This window comes from Zonotrichia albicollis, chromosome 1, assembly GCF_047830755.1.
Source record: "Zonotrichia albicollis isolate bZonAlb1 chromosome 1, bZonAlb1.hap1, whole genome shotgun sequence".
Lineage (NCBI taxonomy): Eukaryota > Metazoa > Chordata > Aves > Passeriformes > Passerellidae > Zonotrichia > Zonotrichia albicollis.
The window spans coordinates 136,979,069-137,001,475 of record NC_133819.1 but is presented as its reverse complement, the minus strand read 5'-3'; the positions used below and the strand labels follow the sequence as shown (position 1 = coordinate 137,001,475).

The following is a 22,407-nucleotide window of genomic DNA, read 5'->3' as shown; positions in this document are numbered from 1 at the left end:
CGTATGACAAACCCTGGCTGCTGGCAGGGCCGCCAAGGTCCGAGACCTCCCGCCCTCCCACGGAACACCGGAGCGTTGCGCAATAGGAAAACATCTAAAATATGTATTGCACAGTTTTGTTCTCGCTAATCCAGCCTCGAGAGCGGTAGCTGAGCCGCTCTCACAGTTAAGTGTGTAATACTTCAATGATAAGAATTACATGTAAGCGCAGCTCGACCTGCAGCTTCTCCGGAGGCGATCAGGAAAAACGCACTACGGAGCAGTAAGCGGCGACATCCCCGATCTCCTGAAGCCCCACCACAGCTCCTCTCCGTAAGTCCGCCGATCTGCGCCTCCAAAACCTGTCACCTATGACAAACCCTGGCTGCAGCACCCTCCGGCACTGCCGAACTGCCCTGCCGGGCTGCCCTCTTCCCTCTTTTCCCCCCGCTCCCAGCAGGGAGCAGCACCCGACCGCCCTGCCGCGCCGCGCACCCGCACGTACACACAGACACGCACACAGACCGAGGGACACGGACGCACACCCGCTCCCTCTCTCACGCCGCGCTCTGGCACCGCCGCCCGCCCCGGCTCCCGGCGCGCTGCTCGGCCCCGGCGCCTCCCAAGGTCACGGCGCCCCGCAGCGCCCGCAGGTGCGCGATGCGCGGAAGGAGGGCAGGAGGGCGGAGGGGACGAGGGGACCAGGGGGCCCGGCAGCCCCCGCGCCCCCGCCCTGCCTGGGGCCGCGCCGACCCGACCCAACCCGCCTCGCACCGCCCAGCCCAGCCTGCCTGCCGGGGGCGCTCTGCGCCGGGCCCGCAGCAGCTCCGCGGCCGATGGCGGATTATAAGGGACCGCTCTCTCCGCCCCCAGCGGAGTCTCCCTCCGCCCTCGCCCGCACTCCCCACCCCTCCTCTGGCCGCAGAGAAGGGCATGGAGTTGGCGGGAGCCTATAAAAGCCCCTGAGAGCGCTCTGGGGCCACGGTGCTGTGACAGCCTCCACGGGGAGAGCAGGGCCGCGCACCATGTCCCACCACTGGGGATACGGCAGCCACGACGGTGAGTGCCCGGCGGTGCGGGACACCTGCCGGCAGCCGCGCCCGGGACGTGCCCGCTGCTGCCCCGCGGAGCCCTTGCCTGGAGCGGCAGCGAGCTCGTGGCGCTTTTTCCTCGTAACCTTGAAATGCACCTGCGCCCGGGCAGCGCGTCCGGCGCTCCGCACGCCGTGCCGGAGCATCTCCTGCTTCCCTGCTCACATTCCTTTACCTGGGGAAGGGAACGCGGCGCTGCCCCACAGGACGGGGTGTCCCCCAGGACTCCCCGGTACAGCCCCCGCCGAGGCTGCGCGGCCGCCGGGTGCCGCCGTGCCCAGGTGGGACCCCCGCTCGCCCCCGCTGCTGCTGCCGCCAGCCCACACATGTGGCGCGCAGTTAAAGGCTGATGCTGGTGTTCGAAATAGTTCGAACATCCAGATTTCCAGAAGGAGGGTTGTCGCTTTTATCCCCCTAACTTTGTGTCTTTTCCCACTGAGTTGCGTTTCGCTGTCTTACAGGACCCGCTCACTGGCATGAGCACTTTCCCATCGCCAATGGAGAGCGCCAGTCCCCCATTGACATCTGCCGCAAGTCCGCCAAGTACGACTCCTCTCTGAAGCCTCTTAGCTTCAACTATGATGCCAGCACGGCCAGAAGCATCGTCAACAACGGGCACTCCTTCAACGTGGAGTTTGATGATTCTTCCGACAAGTCAGGTGAGACCTCACATTCGTATGCAGGAGGGGAATGGCAGAAATTGCTACTAAAACTTACTAAAATGTATACTAAATCAAAAAGGTTTTTAAAGGATGAAAATATACCAAAATATTCTGGCTTCTGCAAGGTGAGGATTCAGCAAACAGGAAACTGAGATCCTGTTAGAAGAAAACTAAGGCTGTCAAGGCAGCTAAACTTCAGTGAGGCTAATTGGTTTATTTTTGTATAAATCAGAAGGATTGGGATAAGGGCTTGGCTGTGGAAAAAAAAGATTAAAGTATTTGACAGGAATAATTTTAGGCATAGGTTATCATAAGCTACTGATCAAATGGTTAAAAGAAGAGGCAAAATACATCGTAGGAAAAAAAATGGCCTTAGAATAGCAAAGGATTACAGTTAACAACTTGAAGTGGAAATAGTTTCTTTGGTTATCAAAATATTATTTCATGTTTCTGAAGCCACTATGCTCCCAGGTTAGTACAGAATCAGAAGAATGATTAGAAAATACCTCTGTTCTTTTTAAAAAAAACATTATCCCTGGCGTTTCTTGATCCTGGGCTTTAAAGATAAAGTGTCTGACGCATTCCTACAAAGTTTGTTAGCAGGCACTCAGGTCCACAGTTCCTTGCTGTTCATTGTGCTCTGTGGTGAAATTAAGCATAGAATCCTGCAAAACCTTAGTAATCCTTGCTGAAAGGAGCAGCCTTTCTGATGGGCAGACTGAATCCAAGCTGTCCTTGCAACAAGGGTTCTGTATGTTGTCTTTGATTGTAGTTTTTCATATGGCTGCATTTGCAGAAGTCATCACCCTGCCACAATGAATATGCCTTTATTTTTTAATTTGGACAACAAAACAATCCTGTTGTAAGTCACAGCCTTCTCTATACACTGCCTGATTTAACTTGCTTGAGCAAGTGTCCTATTTTTCCTAAGTGTTTTGTTGGGCATGTCATTTAGGGAATGGTGCTGAAACCAAATGATCTGTGCCTACAAAAATACGAGGTTTTTGTAACTAATGTAATACAGTTGTGTAACAGACATTCAGCAGTGCTCTAAGAATTTGACTTTGTATTTTAACTGTAGTTTTTTGCTGGACAATATTAAGTGGTCAGATATAAGTGTTACCAGTTGTATAAATACACATAGGTCCATATATAGTTTACAAAAAGTGTCGATATTGATATTTTAAAAAGGAAAGAAAAAAGGTATTCTGAGCTCTGTTTACTTTTTTGAAACACTGGGAAGCTTAAGGAGCTGCATCGTGTTCAATCTAACAGTGTCATGGAGAATAAGGTAAATGATCCAGAGTGAAAAAAAAAAAAAAAAAAAAGATTCTCTTACCAGATACATGCAAGTCTACTCTTGCTGTCATCCTGCTCTCACTGAGCCCAAAGGAATCAGGTTCAGGTCTCCACAGTGTAAAACAACTCTTGTGTTCACTTGGTGTCTACCTAAGTCTGGAAAGAACTGTGGAAATCTGGTTGTGAGGAAAAAATGGCAAGAACATATAATAATTTAAAGAACGTCTGCAGGAAGAATGCTCTTTATGAGAAGTCAGTGCAGAACCAGAACATCTGTGACAGGGATCCTTTGACAAATATGCAGTGACACAGCTTTCAGAGTGGGAGGATAGGAGATGCAAGTAGAAATATTCTCAGTATCTCTATTAGTGAAGCAAAAAATTATTATTCTTTAGAAAAAAAACCCACTAAACAGATTTCTGTGAAGCTGAGTAGGGTGGATCATTCACTACTAGACTTCCTATTGAAATCTACAGTGCATAGAATCTACCTGGCAGCTCACTTAATGGCTTCATTTGTATGCGGTTAACTAGGTAACCTACTTTCCTTACACAAAATAGAGCTGTCTTTGACTTGTATCTGCTTGATTCTGAATTTGAGACTCAAATGTGCATACCCAGCTTTTGCTTAGACATCACACAACAATCACAGGGAGAAGCTATGTGAAGTTATGTGAAGTTATGTGATGTGCTGGTATGTTTTACATAGAAGACAATGGAATAATATCCTGTAAATACTTCCCACAGGCTGTATTGCTTATTTCTATGAGCTGTCCCATATGTGGTAATGAATTATCTGTACTAGTAGGCGCAAAATGAAGTAATAAGATCATTGTTTGTGAATAATCTTCAAGATGAGTAACTGCATGCAAAGTAGATCCATTTCGTTAAGAACTGTCAGTCTCATAACTAACGACACTGAAGCCTTCTGAACAGCAGTTCTAGGTCTTGGTGTCTGTTTGATCACTTCTGTTCTTCTGAATATACAAAATGCAATTTAAAAGATAATAAATAATATTTAATAATAATGTAATAAATAATACAATTAAAAATATGCAATTGCAATTTTAAAAATTCCAAGCAGGTAGTAATAGTGTAAAGAAAATAGGTATTTTCTATTTGGTACACTTGGAGCCTTTTGGAATGCTTTGTTAGAAACTGAATTCTGAACTTCCCCATTCAGTTGTTACTTAGTCAGTCTTTGCCTTCAATTCTTGCAGTTGCTTTCTTAATTTTCATATCCACTGTCTTTTAATAGTGGTGGAACATAAGGTATTTGTAGGTATTCATCTTCAAAATTCTTTAATTTCAAAAATTTCTACTTCATTTTTACAGCCAGAAGTCATTATGATAAAAGTGTCACTAGGAATACAACTTTGAATTCAGGTTTATCCACTCTCGTAGTAGAACTAGACCCTACATGTATGAGTGAAGCAACTGATGATGATAACTCTCAAAATAAGATGTGTAACTATAATACAAGAACTTTACAGCAAAGGAGTCTCATTAAGGGTATTTCTTTTATCATATTAAATGTTGCATATTCCAGTCTTCTGTAAGGACTTGTGTATCACTTCCCTCACTTTAAAAGACAGAAGTAAATAGTGACCTCTCAGAGCCATAAAACCACAGGATGTGACTGCTCAAAAAACCCTCAAGAGCCTGAAAGATTTTGTAACACACATAAAGTGTGTTTTCTGTGTGAGTTTTTCCAGAGAGTCTTTGAGAATTTATCTAAGTTCTGAAATTCAAGTAAGACATGTTCACAGCAGTAGACTCTGTATTCTGCATTTTCTGACCAAGTGTTTGATGAGTTTATAAAAGAAGTCAATTAGCTATGATTTTGTTCTGAAACAAGAATGTTAAAATATCATATTTTAGCTGTAGAACCTGACAGAAGTGAATTGAAACTATGGTGTCAAACTCTAGAGACTTGACAAAATGTGCTGGTAATTTATGCTTGTGGCTAAGTCACTTAATTTTTCCCTTCTCCTTGTTGCTGAGCTAGAGTATTGAAATTCAAGTCAGTGTCCCAAGTAAATCTGACATTTTTGCAAACATTAAGTTATAGTAGAACTTAAAATTATGAGAAAGACCTTGAAAATGAAAATACTGTATTTGCCTTGATGGTAGCTCCCTTTGAGTGTCCTTCAGTAGTTGTAATCCAATATATTACCTGATTCTTTCTATAATTGTAAATATTAATGCATACTCTTCAGCTGTCTTGAATTATGACTCACTGTAAATAAACTAATCTATTTTGTCACAATGGTTATTGAAGAGCCAGTGCATTAGCACTGCTCAGTTGGCAGTGAGTTTCTTTGAAAATAATATCATTGTTGCTCTTCTGCACTTCCACTTCAGTTGGTAAACGAAAGAAGAAGCATGTAGGTCTGCTGTCTTTAAGGAACAGCTCTAAATCAAAGTCACTGCTACTGGTTTATTTTTAGGCTTCCCAGATCTAAAGATACCATATTAACCATGCCAGAATAATATTGCATGTCATCAGTATAGGGTCATGCATTGAAGGTCCACATTGCTGAAGCAATGAATGTGTTGATCCTTTGGAATCAGAGAACTAACTGATTATAGATTTAGGGGACTGTATTCAGACACCTGCTTATGTCACAAGTAATGTTGTGCATGGCTTGGCTAAAAAGTCAGAGGTTTCAAGGGCGTGTGATCTTTAAGTCATTTTTCCTGTGAATTGGGATCAGCAGAAGCTGCAAAGTCTGTACAAACAAGTAACTTGAATAATTCCAGTATTTCCAGGAACTGGAAAGAAGATGAGAGGGCATGAGATTAGTCCTGCATGTTTCAGGTCTTCATTTCTTTACAGAGAAGTGTCCTTCTTCATTTACACTGGGGTGGGGTTGGTTTGTTCGGGGGGGGGGGGGGGAGGCTTGTTTTTTTTTTTTTTTGGTTTTTTTAATATTAACATGCAATTTCTGAGCAGACATTTGACTTGGATTGTGAATTTAACCATTATGGAAACTTCCTTCCTTTCCTTTTGCTAATCCCTCCTCTAGAGGTGCTTTTAATGCAAAACCAGGAGAAAATTGTCAGCTGTTATCAGCTGGGGCCACTTGGAAAAGTTTATTTTTAAGCTGTAATGAAGCTGTGTGCCAGATGTCACGATTACTACTCTTCTCAGCTGATAATTTGTTTATTTACTTACAGGCATGAGGGACTGCTGCATACTTAGAGGCAATGCTCACACCTTGAGTTTGCTAGTCCTTCATTAGATCTGAGGGTAGTATGAACACTGTCCAGTACACAATTTTCAGTACAATGAGCAGCCACTGCATTAGTATTTAGGTATTACATTAGAAATTAAATCAGTTGATACTTTCAAGAGAATTTTAATTCTTCCAGCTTGGTTCTCAAAGTTGTTGTAAGGCTATATAGTGTGAAATGTGAGAGCAGAGACTCAGTACAGCATCTTATGATTCTCAGAGAATTTTTGTTTAAGAGAATACATGAGGAATGAGCTCTGCTGGTCCCAGGGAGTTGGAGGAATGTTAAGAACCTAAATTACTGTGTATCCTGAAGCAGGTCAGAGTCTTCCTGGCTGCTGCTCAGTGTGGGTGAAATAGTTCAACTGAGGTGAATTGGAATCGCTGACCTGCTGCAGATACACACGTCTTCAGGACTTGCTGTGTTTTGGCAGCTGTTTTATTCTGGTCTATCTCTGTGGAACATCCTTGTAGCCTTATCAGGCTAAGTTTCTAGCAAGGTCAGAAGTAGGTTTGTTTTGGTTTTTTTCCTTATGATATACCTTTTTTTTTCTCATAGGGAAACCCATTACAGATGTTTTCTGCAAATATGAGCCCTATAGTCAGATGCTTCGGTGCTGTCTTGCTCTTGTTGCTTGTCATGATACAATGTCCTAGGAGGAATGTCTGAAAGAGATAACATAAAGAAGGAAACATCTCACAAAATGTGGCTCTCTGTACTCCACGTTTCACAGAAGTGGCAGCTCACCCAAACTGAACTCTAGTCTGTCAGATGGGAAGCCCATCCTTGCATAAGAACACAAGGCTAATTCCTGAGCATCCTCATAAGAGCCTTTTTCATGTCATTAATAGTACATGGTGCTCAAGTAGGTTTTTTTCTTGCCTCAAGTAATGCTTCATCTGCTTTGTCTTTTCGTCCTGTTTTCCACTGTACAGATGTCTGTGTACACACAAAAGCTTACCAAATATTAGCACTAATGTATGTACTATGCATATATTAACATAAACATATGCCTAGAATATTATTTAGACATCACACCTACTGTAGGCTGACACAAAATCATGGTTTTCTTTGTGCTAAAGCAGTGTGTGTGTAAGAGGGCTGTGCTCAAAGGTAGATGCTTGAAATTCCCTGCTGCTGGGTTTTTGTTTGGTAGAGTCTCAATTAGAATTAATTCTCCAAGTCTGGAGCTTTTGGACATCTACTGTGCTCTAGTGAACCCATTATTTCAGCTGCTGGAAGGAGCTTTGTAGTCAGTGATTCTCATTTGTAGAACATTTTCTCATTCTGCATTTTTCTCAGATTGACAAACTTTACAGTACTATTTTTTCTTGTCACACTAATTTGTATGACACGAAGGAATTCAGTCTACCTTTTTAAACAGTCTCGTGCTTCCTCCATTTTTATTAATCCTTTGACATGTTTATTTGCTTTATGAGGTGTATTAGTCTTCTGCTCAGTATAAAGAGAACATTCCATAGGAGTTAACTAAATAACAGGAATTTCTGCAGTATTCCTACAGAAATTTAGATGTGGATGCTGCTACTTCCTTAAAAAAGGTATGAAGTGGTTGACAGTATTTTTTTACAAGGCTGTTCTGCTTTACATTGGAAGGATAACTGTTCACCAACTTTCCTTTAAATAAAACAGTGAAGGTGTGAAGCCTCGGTAAACAGCTGAACCAGATGTAGCAAAACACCCTTTGATTTCTGTGTGTTTTCAAATATCCCAAGAAAGTGTAATGGAGTCAAATAAACTTCACTTTCTCTATCCCACAGTTGGTATGAGTCACATAAATGGAAGAGTTTGGGTGCTTATTTGACTTCCTGAATTAGTGCTTCTAATACTGTGTTCACTTAATTTAGACCAAGTTATGAGAACATTTAACAGTGAAATGTTATGAAATGTCCAGTAATTACTGGATGTTGCTAGTATAACTTTTCCAGTAAAGGGTAGAAGGTAGAATGGTAATGAAAAAACCCTTTTTCTTAATCTAAGAAAAATAGCTCCAGATTAGTCTAATAAGTGTCTAATAGTGGAAAAGAACAACAGGCATTGCCAAACTGTCACCTCTTGGGCTATAACACAAGACCAGGTTATGATAATTGTCTTGAGAAAATGGAATCTGTGAGAAAATAATATTTTTTCAGCTTCTCTTGTGCTGTTTTCAGACAGTGTTGCATCTGAAGCTGTACTATAAAACAGAAAAGATCACAGCTACCTAGGTATTTTCAGGATGGTTTTCACTGATACTGATTTCAAAAGTAAGGGAGCTAATGATGACATTCTCCAATACGGATCAGAACTTCCCCATTCCTTTTTAAAAAAGGGATGGAAAGGTTGGACTTTTTTCAACATGGCCTCGAATTGATATTGCTGTCAGATGGAACAAAGACAGGGAAGTTGCTGGTATCAATGTTCTGATTCTCCGTGGACTTTTATATTGCAAAAGGTGGTAGCATTTGTCTATGGTTTGAAAAGCTTGCTCTGAAGAAAAATGCAGTTCCATCATTCCTACTTTGCCTTTTAAGTTTAGTTTTACTTTCTTGGGAAGACTGAGAAGTGTTAAAAATAAAATAACTGCTTAGCATAGGCTAGAACAAGAGGGCCTTTCTGTAATTAAGCCTGCTGGATTTGTATTCATTCACACTAATCTAATTGTTACTTTCTTTGAATGCTCTGCTGTGAGTCAAAATAAGCTAGTGCTGGATTTGAGAACCACAGAATGAGAAAAGTAAGCAAAAACTGCAAAGAGATTTTTCTGCATCTTTTGAGGTTTTGAGACTATAGCAAACTTTGTGTGGAGAAATAACACTGCAAATGAACTCAAGAACATTGCATGGTTCTGCTTTTCAGCATGCTTTCCATTGATTAATAATGGCAGATTAACCTGTGCTGTGCTAGTGCTTTCTGAGGTCAAGGAGTGATGGAACCTCAGTCCATTCGTACCTGCAACAACCGGCAAGACTCTGAGCTAAAGGAACTGAAACATTGTAACTCCATGGCATCATTTTAAAATTGTATACATTAAATGATTTTGTTTCTGTAAAGACACAGTAGCCAGTTCCTTCATTTCCAAAAAGATCTAATATCCTTCTACAGCTGCTGTTCTGAAACAAGTACTCAGATTTATAGCCCTGTGCTTGAAACAGTTATGCTTCTTGGAAACTAGCGCATGCAGAAATGTAAAAGTAGAATAAATTAAGTGCCCATTTGATTACTTTAAGTAGACATTCTTCTTTGGATCACATAGCTTGGGAATAGGTAGGGAAGTCCTGGTCTGTTGGCTAAAGTTTTGGAAATTACATAGGTTGCAGTGGAACATCTATTCATGTTTTTCAAATAAAGATACATGTTGGGAGACTTCTAAATATATTTACCAAAGGAGCCCTTGGCAAATTCTAGATTTGTCCACTGAACCCAAATTTTGCATGCATAGGGAACACTGGTGGAAATGAACACATTTTTAAGAAATCTTACTTCAATTTCATGTGTTGCAAATTTTTTGTGAAATCTTTCTCACCTGATTGTTGGTATCTATGGCTAGTGTTGTCCATGCTTGTGTAAAATGGGACTTTTTCAAACCTGCAGCCTCCTTTCCCAGTCAGCATTTTATACATGTTTTCGCACATGCACGTATTGTGCTAATGTCTAGACTAATTGCAGACTGAGAGGAAAGCATCTTTACTCCTCAGAATCATTTTTTTGCACATAGACAGAGCACACTTACCTGTAATATCTGATGTCAGCACTCTTCTGTCACTTTATTGTATATAGGTATTTATAGAGAGAAATTGGTCCCTTAAAATACCTAACACTTCAAATTACTTTTTGTTTTTAAATTTTTAAATAACAACTTAAAGATTTAATTTTGAATTTGGATTTGAGATGCTTGGGGGAAAAAATGAAAAAATCCCCAACCAAAACATAAACTGGTGTGAAACCTTTCTCTGATAACTTAGATAAATACCTCTACTTAATAGAACTATTTGTTATTATTCTGTGCTTTATGCTGCACTGGAGGAGACATTGTCTGTGCCCTCAGCATTTTGCAATGGTAGGGCTTGATCCTGCAAATCATAATGGTGATTGTCACAGTTGGAGTAGAAGGGTAAAACTAACAAGCAGAATAAGGGAGCTTGCTCTTGTATAATTCAAAGTGTGTCTAGGAGCTTCACTCAGAGCAGTCCCATAGCACAAGCAATGCCAGATAATGGAGAGCAGAAATAAACAACTCATTTCCAAAAAGTCCATCTGTGTAAGCATTGCCATTTTTACCACAATGGCAAGGACAAGAGATTTGAATTCACATCTCTGCACTGTCTTGTCCTGTGCCTAGTGCTTTACCTTGCTGCAGGAAGGCTGACCCATGGCTAACAGGTGTTCAGGTTTAAATTGGAACAAAAATCATTTTACCCAATCCAATCTGCTACAGGATTTGCAGGATTAAGGCCTAAATGGATGAAGTATCTAAAATGAAAGAACAGACTACATTTGTACATGGAAGATGATTCAGTCTTCAAATGTACTTCCTTAGGATGATTCTACATGGGCCTCTTACAAAGGGCTTTTTAAATCTACTGGTGACAGAAAAGTTACATCTTCCCTCATCACTTGTAATACCAGCATGCCTGTTAAATTGCTGATGAGATGCTCACTGTAAAGTCACTTACGTTTTTTTGCATTTATTATCAATTTTGGTGTATTGCAATAATGTACCATTGAGGATGATATGGAGTAGCATGGCAGCATGCAGTGAACTGTAAATCACATAAAAGACTTGAGATAGTTGTTTCAGTTTGAAGGGAGACTTGATAACAAAAATTATGTGATTTGCTTTACTTTGCAGTGGTGCAAGGAGGAGCAATGGATGGAGTCTACAGGCTGGTGCAGTTTCATATTCACTGGGGATCCTGTGATGGTCAGGGATCTGAGCACACTGTGGATGGTGTGAAGTATGATGCAGAGGTAGGCTTTACCTTCTCCAGTCTTCTTTGTATAATGAGGTTTGATTTTTTTAAGTATTTCACCACAGCAGCGCTTTCACTTCTGATCCTCACAGGAGAAGGTTAGCATAGACAATTTTGGTATGATGCCACCTTAGAACATAGTCCTTGCAAGAGCAGGACATTAGGCTTGTAATTTTTCTCAGCTACTTCATGTCAAAGAGAAACAGAAAACACCACATTGATAATACCTCTATTTTTCCCTGCTTTCTCTATGACTCCTGGAAATTATGAAGAAAGAGAAATACAGCACATCCGTACATGCACATCCCCTTCTTCTAGCTTCAGTTTTTAACATCAGAGGTCTTTATAAAAGCAGTAGAATAATTTTGGAACAGATATTTTCATACTTTGGTAGCAAAGAATCAAGGAGAGTTATGAAGAGGGCAGACAGTAAAGTGCTATCTTACTGTCTGGCACTCTTAGTGATCCCTTGAGACTCCGGGTGTCCCTCAGACCATTTAAGACCCCATATTACAGTCTGATACAGAAACTGAATGACTTTAGTGCCTTGCATCTCACCTTTCCTCATCCCCTGTTTAGAAATCTACCTCTGGTTTCTGTGACTGACTTCTAAAATATATTCATAAATACATATTTGTGGAACGTATCTGTGATTTGCATTGACAGATAAAAGAAACTGCTCCACAAATTCATTGGCTCTGCTGCTTTTTGATGAGGGAAGTAGCTTTTGTCTTATCTGAGATACTTCAATTACCTTCTGTCTTTCACAGAACCATAATTACTTGTTCAACTTGACTTGCAGATGTGGGGAAACAGCCTGATGAACTTAAATTAGAAATAACTTGGAAATTAAAAAGAAAGTAACATCCTGGCTAACATGATCTGGAGATTAATTTCACATTCTTTTCCAAGCCTTTCCAGTAAAGGGCAGGACTGGCTTTTTTAAAAAAACCAAACTTTCCAAATTGTGAGTCAAATCTGTAATTAATGTGTTTTCTCTGCTTCTTCTGACACCGGCAATGTATGTCAGTGTGCTCAGAACTCCAGGATATATAGCATTAAAATACTACATTGAAATCCTGTGGGCTGTATGTGGGAAAAACTTATGCTGAAGATAACAGGAGTTTCACCACATGAAAAGCAGAATGATACAGACACAGTTTGCCTTTAAAACTCACCAGAGACTAGGAGTGAGGAGCAAAATAAAACACATTACAGAAATCTCTTTGAATAAATGAAACTTTAAAGCAGATAAATAATTCAACAAGTTCTTAACTGTACACAAAAGCTTTCAAACCTCAGCAGTAAAACACCATCTTGCTCTTAATAAATTACTTCCCTGCATCTTTATTTGTGAAGTATTCTGGATGGAATATCATTTTCACAGTGCTTCTTTGTTTTCTTGCTCCCAGCTCCATATTGTTCACTGGAATGTAAAATATGGTAAATTTGCTGAAGCTGTGAAGCATCCTGATGGTTTAGCGGTGGTGGGCATCTTCATGAAGGTTTGTGAAACTTTTACTTTTTTATTATTTGTCCAGCACATTCATTGTGTTGTGAGGAGAGCCTAAGAGCAGAAAAGAATAAGGCAGCATTGTGCTGTACTGCCCAAATCCATACCAAACTAGGTGGTGCTCCGAATTGTTACCTTCCTTTATCTATAAAAACTGTACACTGGCCATGGAGTGTGACTGCCATCCATCACTGCGGCAGCCCTGTAGCAGCATTCTTGCCTTCATCAAGACAGTGATGCTGCCTTACCAGTGAAAGGTGATGTGCATAACTGACCAAGTTGTGTGTGTGCATTTGCACTGTGACCAGCCTAAATAACACCTATTTTCCTTTTCTTGTCATTGTTAAATGCCAGAGTGTTTTGTGTTAGTTGAATTGTCTGGACAGCTAGCTTGCAGAGATGTCTGCTCCAGCAGTACGTAGTATTCCATCCTGGCCTCACTGAGGGTGACTATTTTATTGGGAGGGTGACTTCCATAAAAGAAGAACAGCTTAGGTCCAAAAATAAATCCACACACTGTAAATGAAAATAGCTTCATTGTGTCCAATGTCCTTGGCTGACCCGTTTGTGCTCACTGTCAACTGGCATGATTTTACAGAGCCTGTTTAAGTCACTTACACTGTAATACTCCTATTATGTAATGAAATGCAGTTGAAAAAAAAAAGTTTCCCTGAGAGCTGTAACAGAAAACTAAAGGTGTTGTGAGAATGCATGGTGATTTTTATTTTCTTATGGGTTGTGTTACAGGTGGGAAATGCCAAGCCTGAGATGCAGAGGGTTGTGGATGCTCTGAGCTCCATTCAAACCAAGGTAATACTTGCTGTCTGTGTGTTCATGGACACCCATCACAACTGTGCTAAGTCATCCTCTTTGGAAAGTACAGTTTTATACTTCTTCCCAGCCTTCTGCATATATGAAAGTAAAACAAACTTCCTGCCATCAGCAAAGGTGCTCCTATAATTCTAAAAGCAAAACAGATTGGAATGAAGTTGAGGTAGAGAGCATGGAATACTAGAAACAGTGATTATTTCCTATCTTTGTTACTACATTTCTCTGTCTTTTAACTGTATTTAAGCATATAGGATAGGATTCATCTTCCTAATCTAAACTACATTTGCCCTTTCTCATCTGTGGTAACAGATGGAAAAGACATTTGCCCTCTGTGCATCTGTGAGTTAAATTTCCTATTTCCAGGAGGGCATGTTCTCTTGGCTATTTCTAGAGAGAGTTCAGATAAACAGTTTGATCAGTACATATAATTAAGGGGGAAAAACTCTTCCTGTGTCTTAAATATTGTGTGCAGTGTGTGTGATTTTAGTGTGCTGAGTAATGAGAAACTAAAAGTACTTAGTGAGTAATTAGGCACCTTCATAGTGGGTAAAAGCCAATGAGAAATGTGGACAGGAAAGATAAGAATGAGACTATGCTGTCATCTTTCTCATCAGGCACCCTTTATGGTAAAGGGATGTGCTGCTTACGGCAATGGACTCTCCAACAGGTCTCACAGGTTCTGTGTTTCTCATGCGATCAGTGTAAAAGGCATCTGAATTCTCATTGTCTTTCAGGCAAGGTTAAATCTTATCTCTAAGACTAAGGAACATAAATGCAGCATTTGATATGAGAGGCAATATCTCGAAAATCTTGTAAGAAATATATTGCTGAGAGTATTTAATCCCAAAGGTACTATAGTTGGCATGCAACACTTGATGCCAAATTCCATTTTTGCCTGTCTACAACCATGGAGCTTTCCTAGGAGACTTCACTACTGTAATCCTAGTGTGTGCATATGCTCTCTCCCTGACATCAGCCCATCTGCTTATTTTATTGTAGGGAAAGCAAGCTTCCTTTACAAATTTTGACCCCACTGGACTCCTTCCTGCATGCAGAGACTACTGGACATACCCTGGCTCACTGACAACTCCACCGCTGCTTGAATGTGTGATCTGGCACGTTCTGAAGGAGCCCATCACTGTGAGCTCTGAGCAGGTAGGCTTCCATTGGATGGTGCCAGTAGATGTGTCCTGGAGTTGCACTGATGGCTTCAGTTCATCCCACCAGGTGATCTTTGAAGTGGCAGTGTTAGTGCAGAGCTGTGCAGGGTATTAGCTAGCATCACATGTCAAAAATATCTGTCTGAAGTGGTAATCCTGGTAGGACTCTGCTTCTGCCTGTGGATGTAGTTTGCTGTAGAATGTAAGGCTGTCTTCTATTTGGGCACTCCAGGGAAGATTGGGGGGAATTTGAAAAAAATTATCAGATATTTTCCAGATACATGGTTAGAGCTGTCATGTGGTAAAAATCTGGAAAATTGAGGCATGCGTGAAAGGACCATTTGCACATGCAGAGTTATTCCAGCATGTATTGTGAGCATCAGCAGGTTTGCTGTACATGCAATTACCTCTCTGGGTCTGCTTGCCCTGAAAATGCCAGGTTTACAAAGCACCTGGGGACCATGTGTGCTGCATCCACAGTCTCACACTGTGAGTAGTAGTTGTAGAGAGTACAGTACAGCTGTAGTTGGTCCCTTGATTTTCCAGCATTTCCAGGACAGTGAGCTCTTTTTGCAAGTTATTTGTCACAGAACAGACTGGGAAATCCTACGCAGCTTTGTGGTGATTCTAACAAAGCTCCCATTGTTTGGAAGAGGCGAAATTTGCAGATTCCAGAAGTCTGCTGCCTAAGAAAATACTCTTTTGACCAGCCTGAGAATTATAGTCTTCCTAGTAGGAAGAAGCTTATGCAGATTAAACCACTCTTGGCCACAGCTTTCCGTACTACCCATTAATGAAATTAAGATTCCATTTTTGGGTTCAGATCTGTGTGCTTGAGAGATATAAATAGAATCTAGAATCTATAAATGCAAAACAGTCCTGAAGGGCTTTAGTTTAACCTTCAAATTCCTAAGTATCTTTTATTGATGGTAGAAATGTTAACAACCTGCACCTAATTCTAGGGGGTTTCTGATAGGAAAGAAAATGCAACTGAGACAAATGTTTTAGAAGCAGGCAACACCCAAAGAATATGTGATGAGGAAGATCTATTGGAAGTAATACTATAGCAGTAATTGATTTTGATTTTTGTCTTTAGTAAACTGCAAGGGAGCATTAAAGTTGACCCTACTCCAAACTATTCCTATTACTGTTGATAATCCAAAGTTTGCAAATATGGTTTTATTATAAGGTAGGAGCACATCCACCAAAATAATGGTTTTTTTCTACTCTACCTACTCCAACCACCTACATGTGGTAAAAGTTACCACTTATTTCTCTCTTACACATCCCTCCATGTTATCATCAATATTTCCACACTGTGTGGCAGTTTACTTTTTCATTCCCATACTGATCAAAACAAGAAACCGTATATAAGAGCATTGATTCAAGGTTTAAGGTGGTTAGGTTTTCCAAAGCTGAAAAGAAGGTGAATATAAGAGTAGGGTATAGCAAGCCTGCTGTCAATTGTTATGACACAGCAGTTCCTGTCAGAGGTTCAGCTCTGAACTTTGTTCTGGTTGGTCCTGAAGGTGAAGTCCAGAGGACACAGGTCACTGCTGAGGCCATTTTTCCTTGAATGTGGAAAAACCAGGTCTAGAACCTGATTTGTAGGAAATCCTATGTCCCACCTATATACATTCATCAGCACTTGTACCTGTCCGTGTGAGACTATGTTTGGGGTGGGTTATTATTTTGGCACAATCTTTTTGTGAGTTTTGGAGATCCCTATTTACACATAAAGGTGCTTTTTTTACATCAGATTGTGAAAACACCAGTTGTACTTTAGGAACAAGTACCATAACTATACAGTATGCTCCTGTTGATGTGAAGCAGTTTTCCCCTCACAGCATTTGAAAATCAGGATAATTTGAATTCATTCAACAGCTTTATTTTGACCCAAGGGTAAAGCCATTTTTAATTGTTGTTATTTCAAGTGGACTTAAAAAAACCCAGCCAAAACTGTATAACTTGCAGAGGATTCTGAAAGGAATTCAATTCATATCTGGATCAAGGACAAACAGCTCTCTGCTTGCAGAGTTCAGAAAATGTGTGTCTATGTCCTTGTTTTTTGTGCATTCAAAGTTCTTGCCAAGATATTTTGTGGACAGGAGGGGCTATGTCAAGGCTGGAAATTGTGTGGATGGAATGCAGACCCGTAGGTGCTGATGCCATCTCTAGGCTACTAGTACTGTCAAAACTTTGGGTCAGAGTTCTGGTTCAGGCCCAAGATGTGTAGTTTCAACAAGTCCTGCTGAAATGGGAGGATGCATTTGAGGATATTTGTGCCTTTTCCCACAGATGTGCAAACTCCGTGGCCTTTGCTTCAACGCTGAGAATGAGCCCGTGTGCCATATGGTGGACAACTGGCGCCCATGTCAGCCTTTGAAGAGCAGAGAAGTCAGAGCCTCCTTCCAGTAACCTCAGTGCTGAGAGTGTTAGGAATTGCTGTGTTCGTGAGGAGCCCCTTTTGCTAAGCCCAAATCAAACTTTGCCGTGTGTGCCCAGGCAACATCTTGTCTCCCAGATCCATTTACTTTCTTTTGCTCTGCGTCTGAAATGCCAGCTATTGAAATGTGAAAGGCTCTTGGCTGAATGGGAAAGGGTTCTTAAGGTGTGGGGTTGGGGGAGGCAGGGGGTGGGTGGCTGTGTGCATTTTGGTGACTATTACTGCGACTGACACTTTGGTATAACAGTAAGTTGGCCACTTGGGAGAGGATATGGTGGTAGCAAAATAAGCCATTTTAAGAAACCTCATCTACTGGTGTGATAGTACACGTAACTAACGATAACTTGAAGCTTTGTAAGAAGCACAGGAATACAGAATCTAGCTATAATTTAGAGAAAAATGTATTTTGAGAAAGTTAAGCAAAATGAATATTTAGAATTAGACTTCTTAGATTTTAAGAAACTGACATGTAAATATTTTTGAGACTATTTTGCATTTTTACCCGTGCTGTCAACAGCTTTAGTTACGTCTTAATGGTAGTGTTGGGTTTTTTAATTAAAAATGTTCTAAATTAAATGTTTTCTTTAAAAGTTGTTATTACCATAGAAATAATACAAAATATCTTTTCATTGAAATAATATATGTTCTAATTTAAAAAGGAAAATAATATTGTATTTTAGATAACTTCTCTAATAAATCTATACTTCTATTTTTTTGCTTCCCTGCTATTATTTTAATTTTGGTAAGACGTCACTAATCTGTTCACATGGTTGCATATTAAACATAATTACTCAATACATACATTGGGAATTGGCTTCAGTGACACTGAACATGAATGCAAGACTGGATGGATATGCTAAGAAATTTTCTCTAAGTAGGTATCTTCTCTCTGATAGCAGAAGGAAGTGTTAATTTTGAACAATCATTACAAATTATCATCAAATTTGAATGTATAATGAAAACTTTTGAACAAAATTCTATGGAAGAATGGGCTAGAATTTGGTGCTAGTTTTTAAATTAATTTGTTATGAGTTTGCTACTCCATCAGGAATCACTTTGCAATTTATAAGGTATCAGTTGGGCAGGCTTTGTTCTGAAGCACCTGGATCTTGAAATGTGTGTGATGAGAATGAAGATATCTTGAAGTGCATACAAACAGCTTCAGAAAAAAGTGTCAGATCTCAACCTTTGAAAAGCTTCCACATGTAAAATGCCCACCATTGTACACCCCCCTCAAAATAAAACCCAACAAACCCAAAACCAAAATACGGATTTTACAACTCTAAACCCATACCTTGACAATTATGATAACCTGAATACAAAGCAGTAAGACTTCTTGAGGAGTGGTAATCTCATTGGTATGGGAACAGCTGAAAACAGGTTCCCATGTACAGGCTGGTACATGGCAGAGAATGTGAACTAATGCTGGGGTAAAAACATGGACATGCCCTTGAGGTTCTAGGCACTGCTGCAATAAAGAGTTTCATATCTTATATTCCACCACACTTTAAGGTTGCTCCATAAATAATAGCTAACAGCGAAGACAATCAGCATCAGCCATATATTTATTGTCTTGTTTGTGTGAGTCTGCTTACCTGGAATGTTGCCAGTGCCATATGTTTGCCTTTGCTGAGGATGAAGTACTTCTGTATTCAGCCAGACAGTTAATGCTGGTGTTCCTAGGTTACATATTTAGGTACAGGAAGAGCCTGTATTACATCTTACCTGTGTGGTCTACCAGGCAGCACCGGTCTTTTTTCTTCTGGAAGTAAGCCAAATTACAGAACCACACCTCAAAATCCTTAACAAAAAAAACCCCATTCCAGGTCTCTCTGGAATAAAATGATACATGAACTTACCACAAATTCACATTTTGCAGTGTGATTCTAGTGCAATAGATAGACAACCTTTTTTAAGGGAGACATGTATGAAGTTCAGCCTGGAAATAAAGAAAACAATTTCCTTGGCATTCATGATTTGTTCCCTGAATTGTGAGTTCAATTAAGATAATGGTGAACAGAAGCATCCAGCTCTTCTTTCTGACCTTATTTTCTAATTGCTTATATAAAGAGTTTGTAATTAGGTCTTGCCATTGTTGCACAGCAGACAACATCCATTTTAACATCATCCTGTTTTAACTGGAAAACTGTTGCTGAATTCATAATGCAAATTAAGAGACCACTTTGGTCCCTTAATTTGCATTATGAATTCAGCAACAGTTTGCTGTTAAACTTTCCAGCTTTGGTCATGGAACCAGAGATGTTCCAGCACATGTAATTGTGTTACTGTCAACTAGGCAGCTCTGATTAAAGGGAAATTCACATAGAAGGAAAAAAAGGGGCTAGTGCATTAATTTGAAATCATCATAGGATACTCAGCCAGCACTTGGACGGGGGAAAGAGGGAAGCACATTCACTTGCAAACTGTTCATTTTGCACAGTTTGTGATCTTGTCTGGCACTTGTCTGCCAACTCCATGTGTTAGAACATTTTATGATTTTTCCACTGCTATTTCTAAGGCTTGGATGTGTCCTAGATTGACATGGGCGGGTAGAACTGTGATTAGAGATGTTCCCTGGAAGATAAGATTAATGATGCCCTTCATAGAGTCAGCAATATTTATAGAAGTCCAGATAGTTTATAGAAGAGTATCACTCACTAAATGACAGCTTTAGATTTTCTGACTCTCCAAAGGAAAGCTGGGCAAGCAACAGCTGTGTCAAACCTAGTACCATAGAAACAAGGAGTGATGAAAGTACAAGCAGTAGCTTTTTTGAAAGACTCCCATGGACCCGCTAACATTCACCACTTCCTCTTCCAAACCACAGCACCCCATACATTCATGTAGCACTTGGTGACAGTTGCTTACACTGGGTGTTTGGTATATTTTAAGTCTATTTGGGAACTGGACATTTCACTGTTGTGCACTTCCTCTTTCTCTATGATGGTAAACAGCTGTGCTGCCTTGATGCCATCAACGGTTCACTCAGGCCATGAGGCTCCCCAGCCAACAACATCCTAAAGGAAGATGCACAAAACTTTTCAGGGATCCCTGACTAATTTTAGACCACATTTCATTCTGTTTTTTATCCAAGCCGCAAAACAAGGCCATTTGGTTTGGGTACGTCCCCAGCCCATTGTGGGTTACAGTGCAGTGATTCTGACATTCACCCTAACAAGGAGCTCTCCAGAATGCTCACTTTGTTCAAAGCAGCTCAAAGCAGCACAGCTCTGTTGCCTGGCCTGATGGACCCAGATGCTCAGCAGGCTCAGTGCTAACATGGAGTATCTGTGCTGCTCCTAATCCCTGATTAGTCAGTTTTGTCAGGGAGGGTGTCACTGAGGGTATCACTGAGGATGTCAGTGCACTCCAGTGTATTAAACAGTAAAAAAGATACCTTCGGGTCACTTGGAAAAAGGCAATACATAAGCCTTGTCTTTATAATCTTGCATGTTGTAAGGTATTCTACATATGTACAGAGGCAATCACTGCTCTTTTTTGCTCAGTGTGAGCTCACACCCTGAAGGAGTAAAGAAATGCATTGATATCATATGCAGTAAAGAAGTAACAGGTGCATATTAACAAATAATTACATTCTTTTCCAAAAGAATAGGGTTTAATGGGGCTTGTAATAATAATCAGTGGTCAAAGACCTGGAAAATTCACTGCAAAGTATTGACCTCCTTCTATCTTGGGAAGCCCAGGTGAACTCACTCCAGTGAACCTGCAGGGTTTATCAGTGTAAAAACTGGAGCCCTTGACCATTGAGGGATCCTCTTTCCTCATCTTGTGCCACCCTACCTTACAGAAGAAAAAGCAGGCTGGTGTAATGACTCATGGGATATTCTCTTTCTTTTTGCTCCACATCTGGGCCTTCAGGAGTCCAGTGCAGCTAAGCAGGGAAATGGAGAGCCCTTTCCAAAGCAAAGGAGGAAGGCTATCCAATGATCCTGGGTTTGCAAAACTGTGTAGCAGCAAAACACTTTGCTGGAATTACTTGAAGGTCAGGGAAGAGCTTCCCCTTTCCTTTGCTTAAATCCCTCTTCAATCAGCTGACTTGAGCTTGATTCAAGAAAAGGAACATGAGCATATGTAATAGGCTGACACATCAGGTGAGGCAGGATACTGTAATTTGGATGGTGCATCTCTTCACCACTTTATTAGCAGTAGTCTAATTTTTTATTCTCAAATGACAGTGTTAAATAATATATTCTTTGAATCAAAATCAATATCTAAATGCTTCTAAATACTTGCACTGAGCACGTGTTTTGGTTGTTTTAGTGGTTAATAATCACCCTTTAAGAAGGAAGGTAGACGTAGAAAAGAAAACAAAAGCAGCATTTGGCTGGAAAAAAAGAGAAAAGGCTTGAAAATATACCATCCTCACTCTAAATCTGTTCCTGGGAGACATTTACAAGGACAGCATTTTGCAGATCAGCTTTAAAAGGGGGTGGTAAACATAATTTCCTCCTACTCTCTGTAGAAGTGCATCAGGCCCTCTTAAATGCTTTCTGACTAGTAATTGAACTCATACCCAGACTGCATTTTGAAATCAAAGTATTTTAAATTATTTTTAGAGACATAAACAAGTGTTCAATTAATAATAATGCCTACACATACAAAATGCACTAGTCCCAGAATGAGTAAAATTCTCCTGCTGTGAGTTCTGAAATGTCACCTTCTGCTCTGCATTTCCTAAGGTTCTCCTTCTCTGGAGAACAACTCGTCACATCATCAAGTGTATGGGGGAAGAAACAACAGAAGTTAAGGCCTGATCATGAAAACTCTGATGTGACTAATCACATACATGAGTAATCCTATCCATTAATCAAAGATTAATTGGTTTCCCACAGACATTGCACAGGAAGGGCCATTCTCCTTCCATGAGTAGTAGAGGTAGGAGGCTGCATACTTGAAAGGTCAGGTGCCCTGTTCCTTTTAGTTTCAGTTTAGGGATGTATCCTGAGCAAAGGGGGTTAGATGAAGGAATGGGTGTGAGCTAGGCTGTTGGGACTGCTCATGTGAAGAAATCTGAGCATGCTCATAAGTGACTTGCAGGGTCCAGCTCCTAATTCTATTTCTATCTACTCATCTAATCCTTGTGAAGTCTCCAGGTAAATGGAAGTGTCAGATCATTCCCATATGAAAATCTGTTACTATTTCTCAGAGGATATTGCAACTGAGCATCTTTCTAGGTTAAGGAGAGGGGACTGTGAATGT

The 22,407-nt window shown here is 40.5% G+C and overlaps 2 protein-coding genes across 15 annotated transcripts in view; one reads left to right on the top strand and one right to left on the bottom strand.

Annotated features, from left to right (window-relative positions):
* Positions 1-1,519, bottom strand: part of LOC106630755 (uncharacterized) — a 38,990-nt gene extending 37,471 nt beyond the window's left edge. For 8 of the 13 annotated variants that reach the window (XM_074555567.1, XM_074555576.1, XM_074555600.1 and 5 more), the window contains exon 1: positions 200-1,519. In XM_074555567.1, the coding sequence (XP_074411668.1) occupies positions 349-1,398 (1,050 nt within the window). In that variant the 5' untranslated portion in view covers positions 1,399-1,519 and the 3' untranslated portion in view covers positions 200-348. The remainder of the gene's footprint in view (positions 1-199) is intronic. The other 5 variants (XM_074555628.1, XM_074555632.1, XM_074555639.1 and 2 more) reach the window with 2 other exon arrangements.
* Positions 897-17,896, top strand: LOC102064495 (carbonic anhydrase 2). 2 transcript variants are annotated; one of them, XM_005479534.2, is made up of 7 exons: positions 897-1,038; positions 1,532-1,729; positions 11,117-11,235; positions 12,650-12,742; positions 13,498-13,560; positions 14,581-14,736; positions 17,040-17,896. In XM_005479534.2, exons 1-7 carry the CDS (start codon positions 1,005-1,007, stop codon positions 17,157-17,159), a joined length of 783 nt encoding a protein of 260 aa, XP_005479591.1. In that variant the 5' UTR covers positions 897-1,004; the 3' UTR covers positions 17,160-17,896. The 2 variants fall into 2 exon arrangements, with proteins under 2 accessions (XP_005479591.1, XP_014131205.1); XM_014275730.3 differs by lacking the exons at positions 897-1,038; positions 1,532-1,729 and adding an exon at positions 8,951-9,001.
* Positions 17,897-22,407: the final 4,511 nt, after the last annotated feature.

Bases quoted from the DNA above. Each gene is read 5' to 3' on its own strand.
- LOC102064495 (XM_005479534.2), top strand. From the start codon at position 1,005: ATGTCCCACCACTGGGGATACGGCAGCCACGACG. The intron at 12,743-13,497 runs GTTTGTGAAACT...GTTGTGTTACAG, and splicing joins TGGTGGGCATCTTCATGAAG to GTGGGAAATGCCAAGCCTGA. The intron at 14,737-17,039 runs GTAGGCTTCCAT...CTTTTCCCACAG, and splicing joins TCACTGTGAGCTCTGAGCAG to ATGTGCAAACTCCGTGGCCT.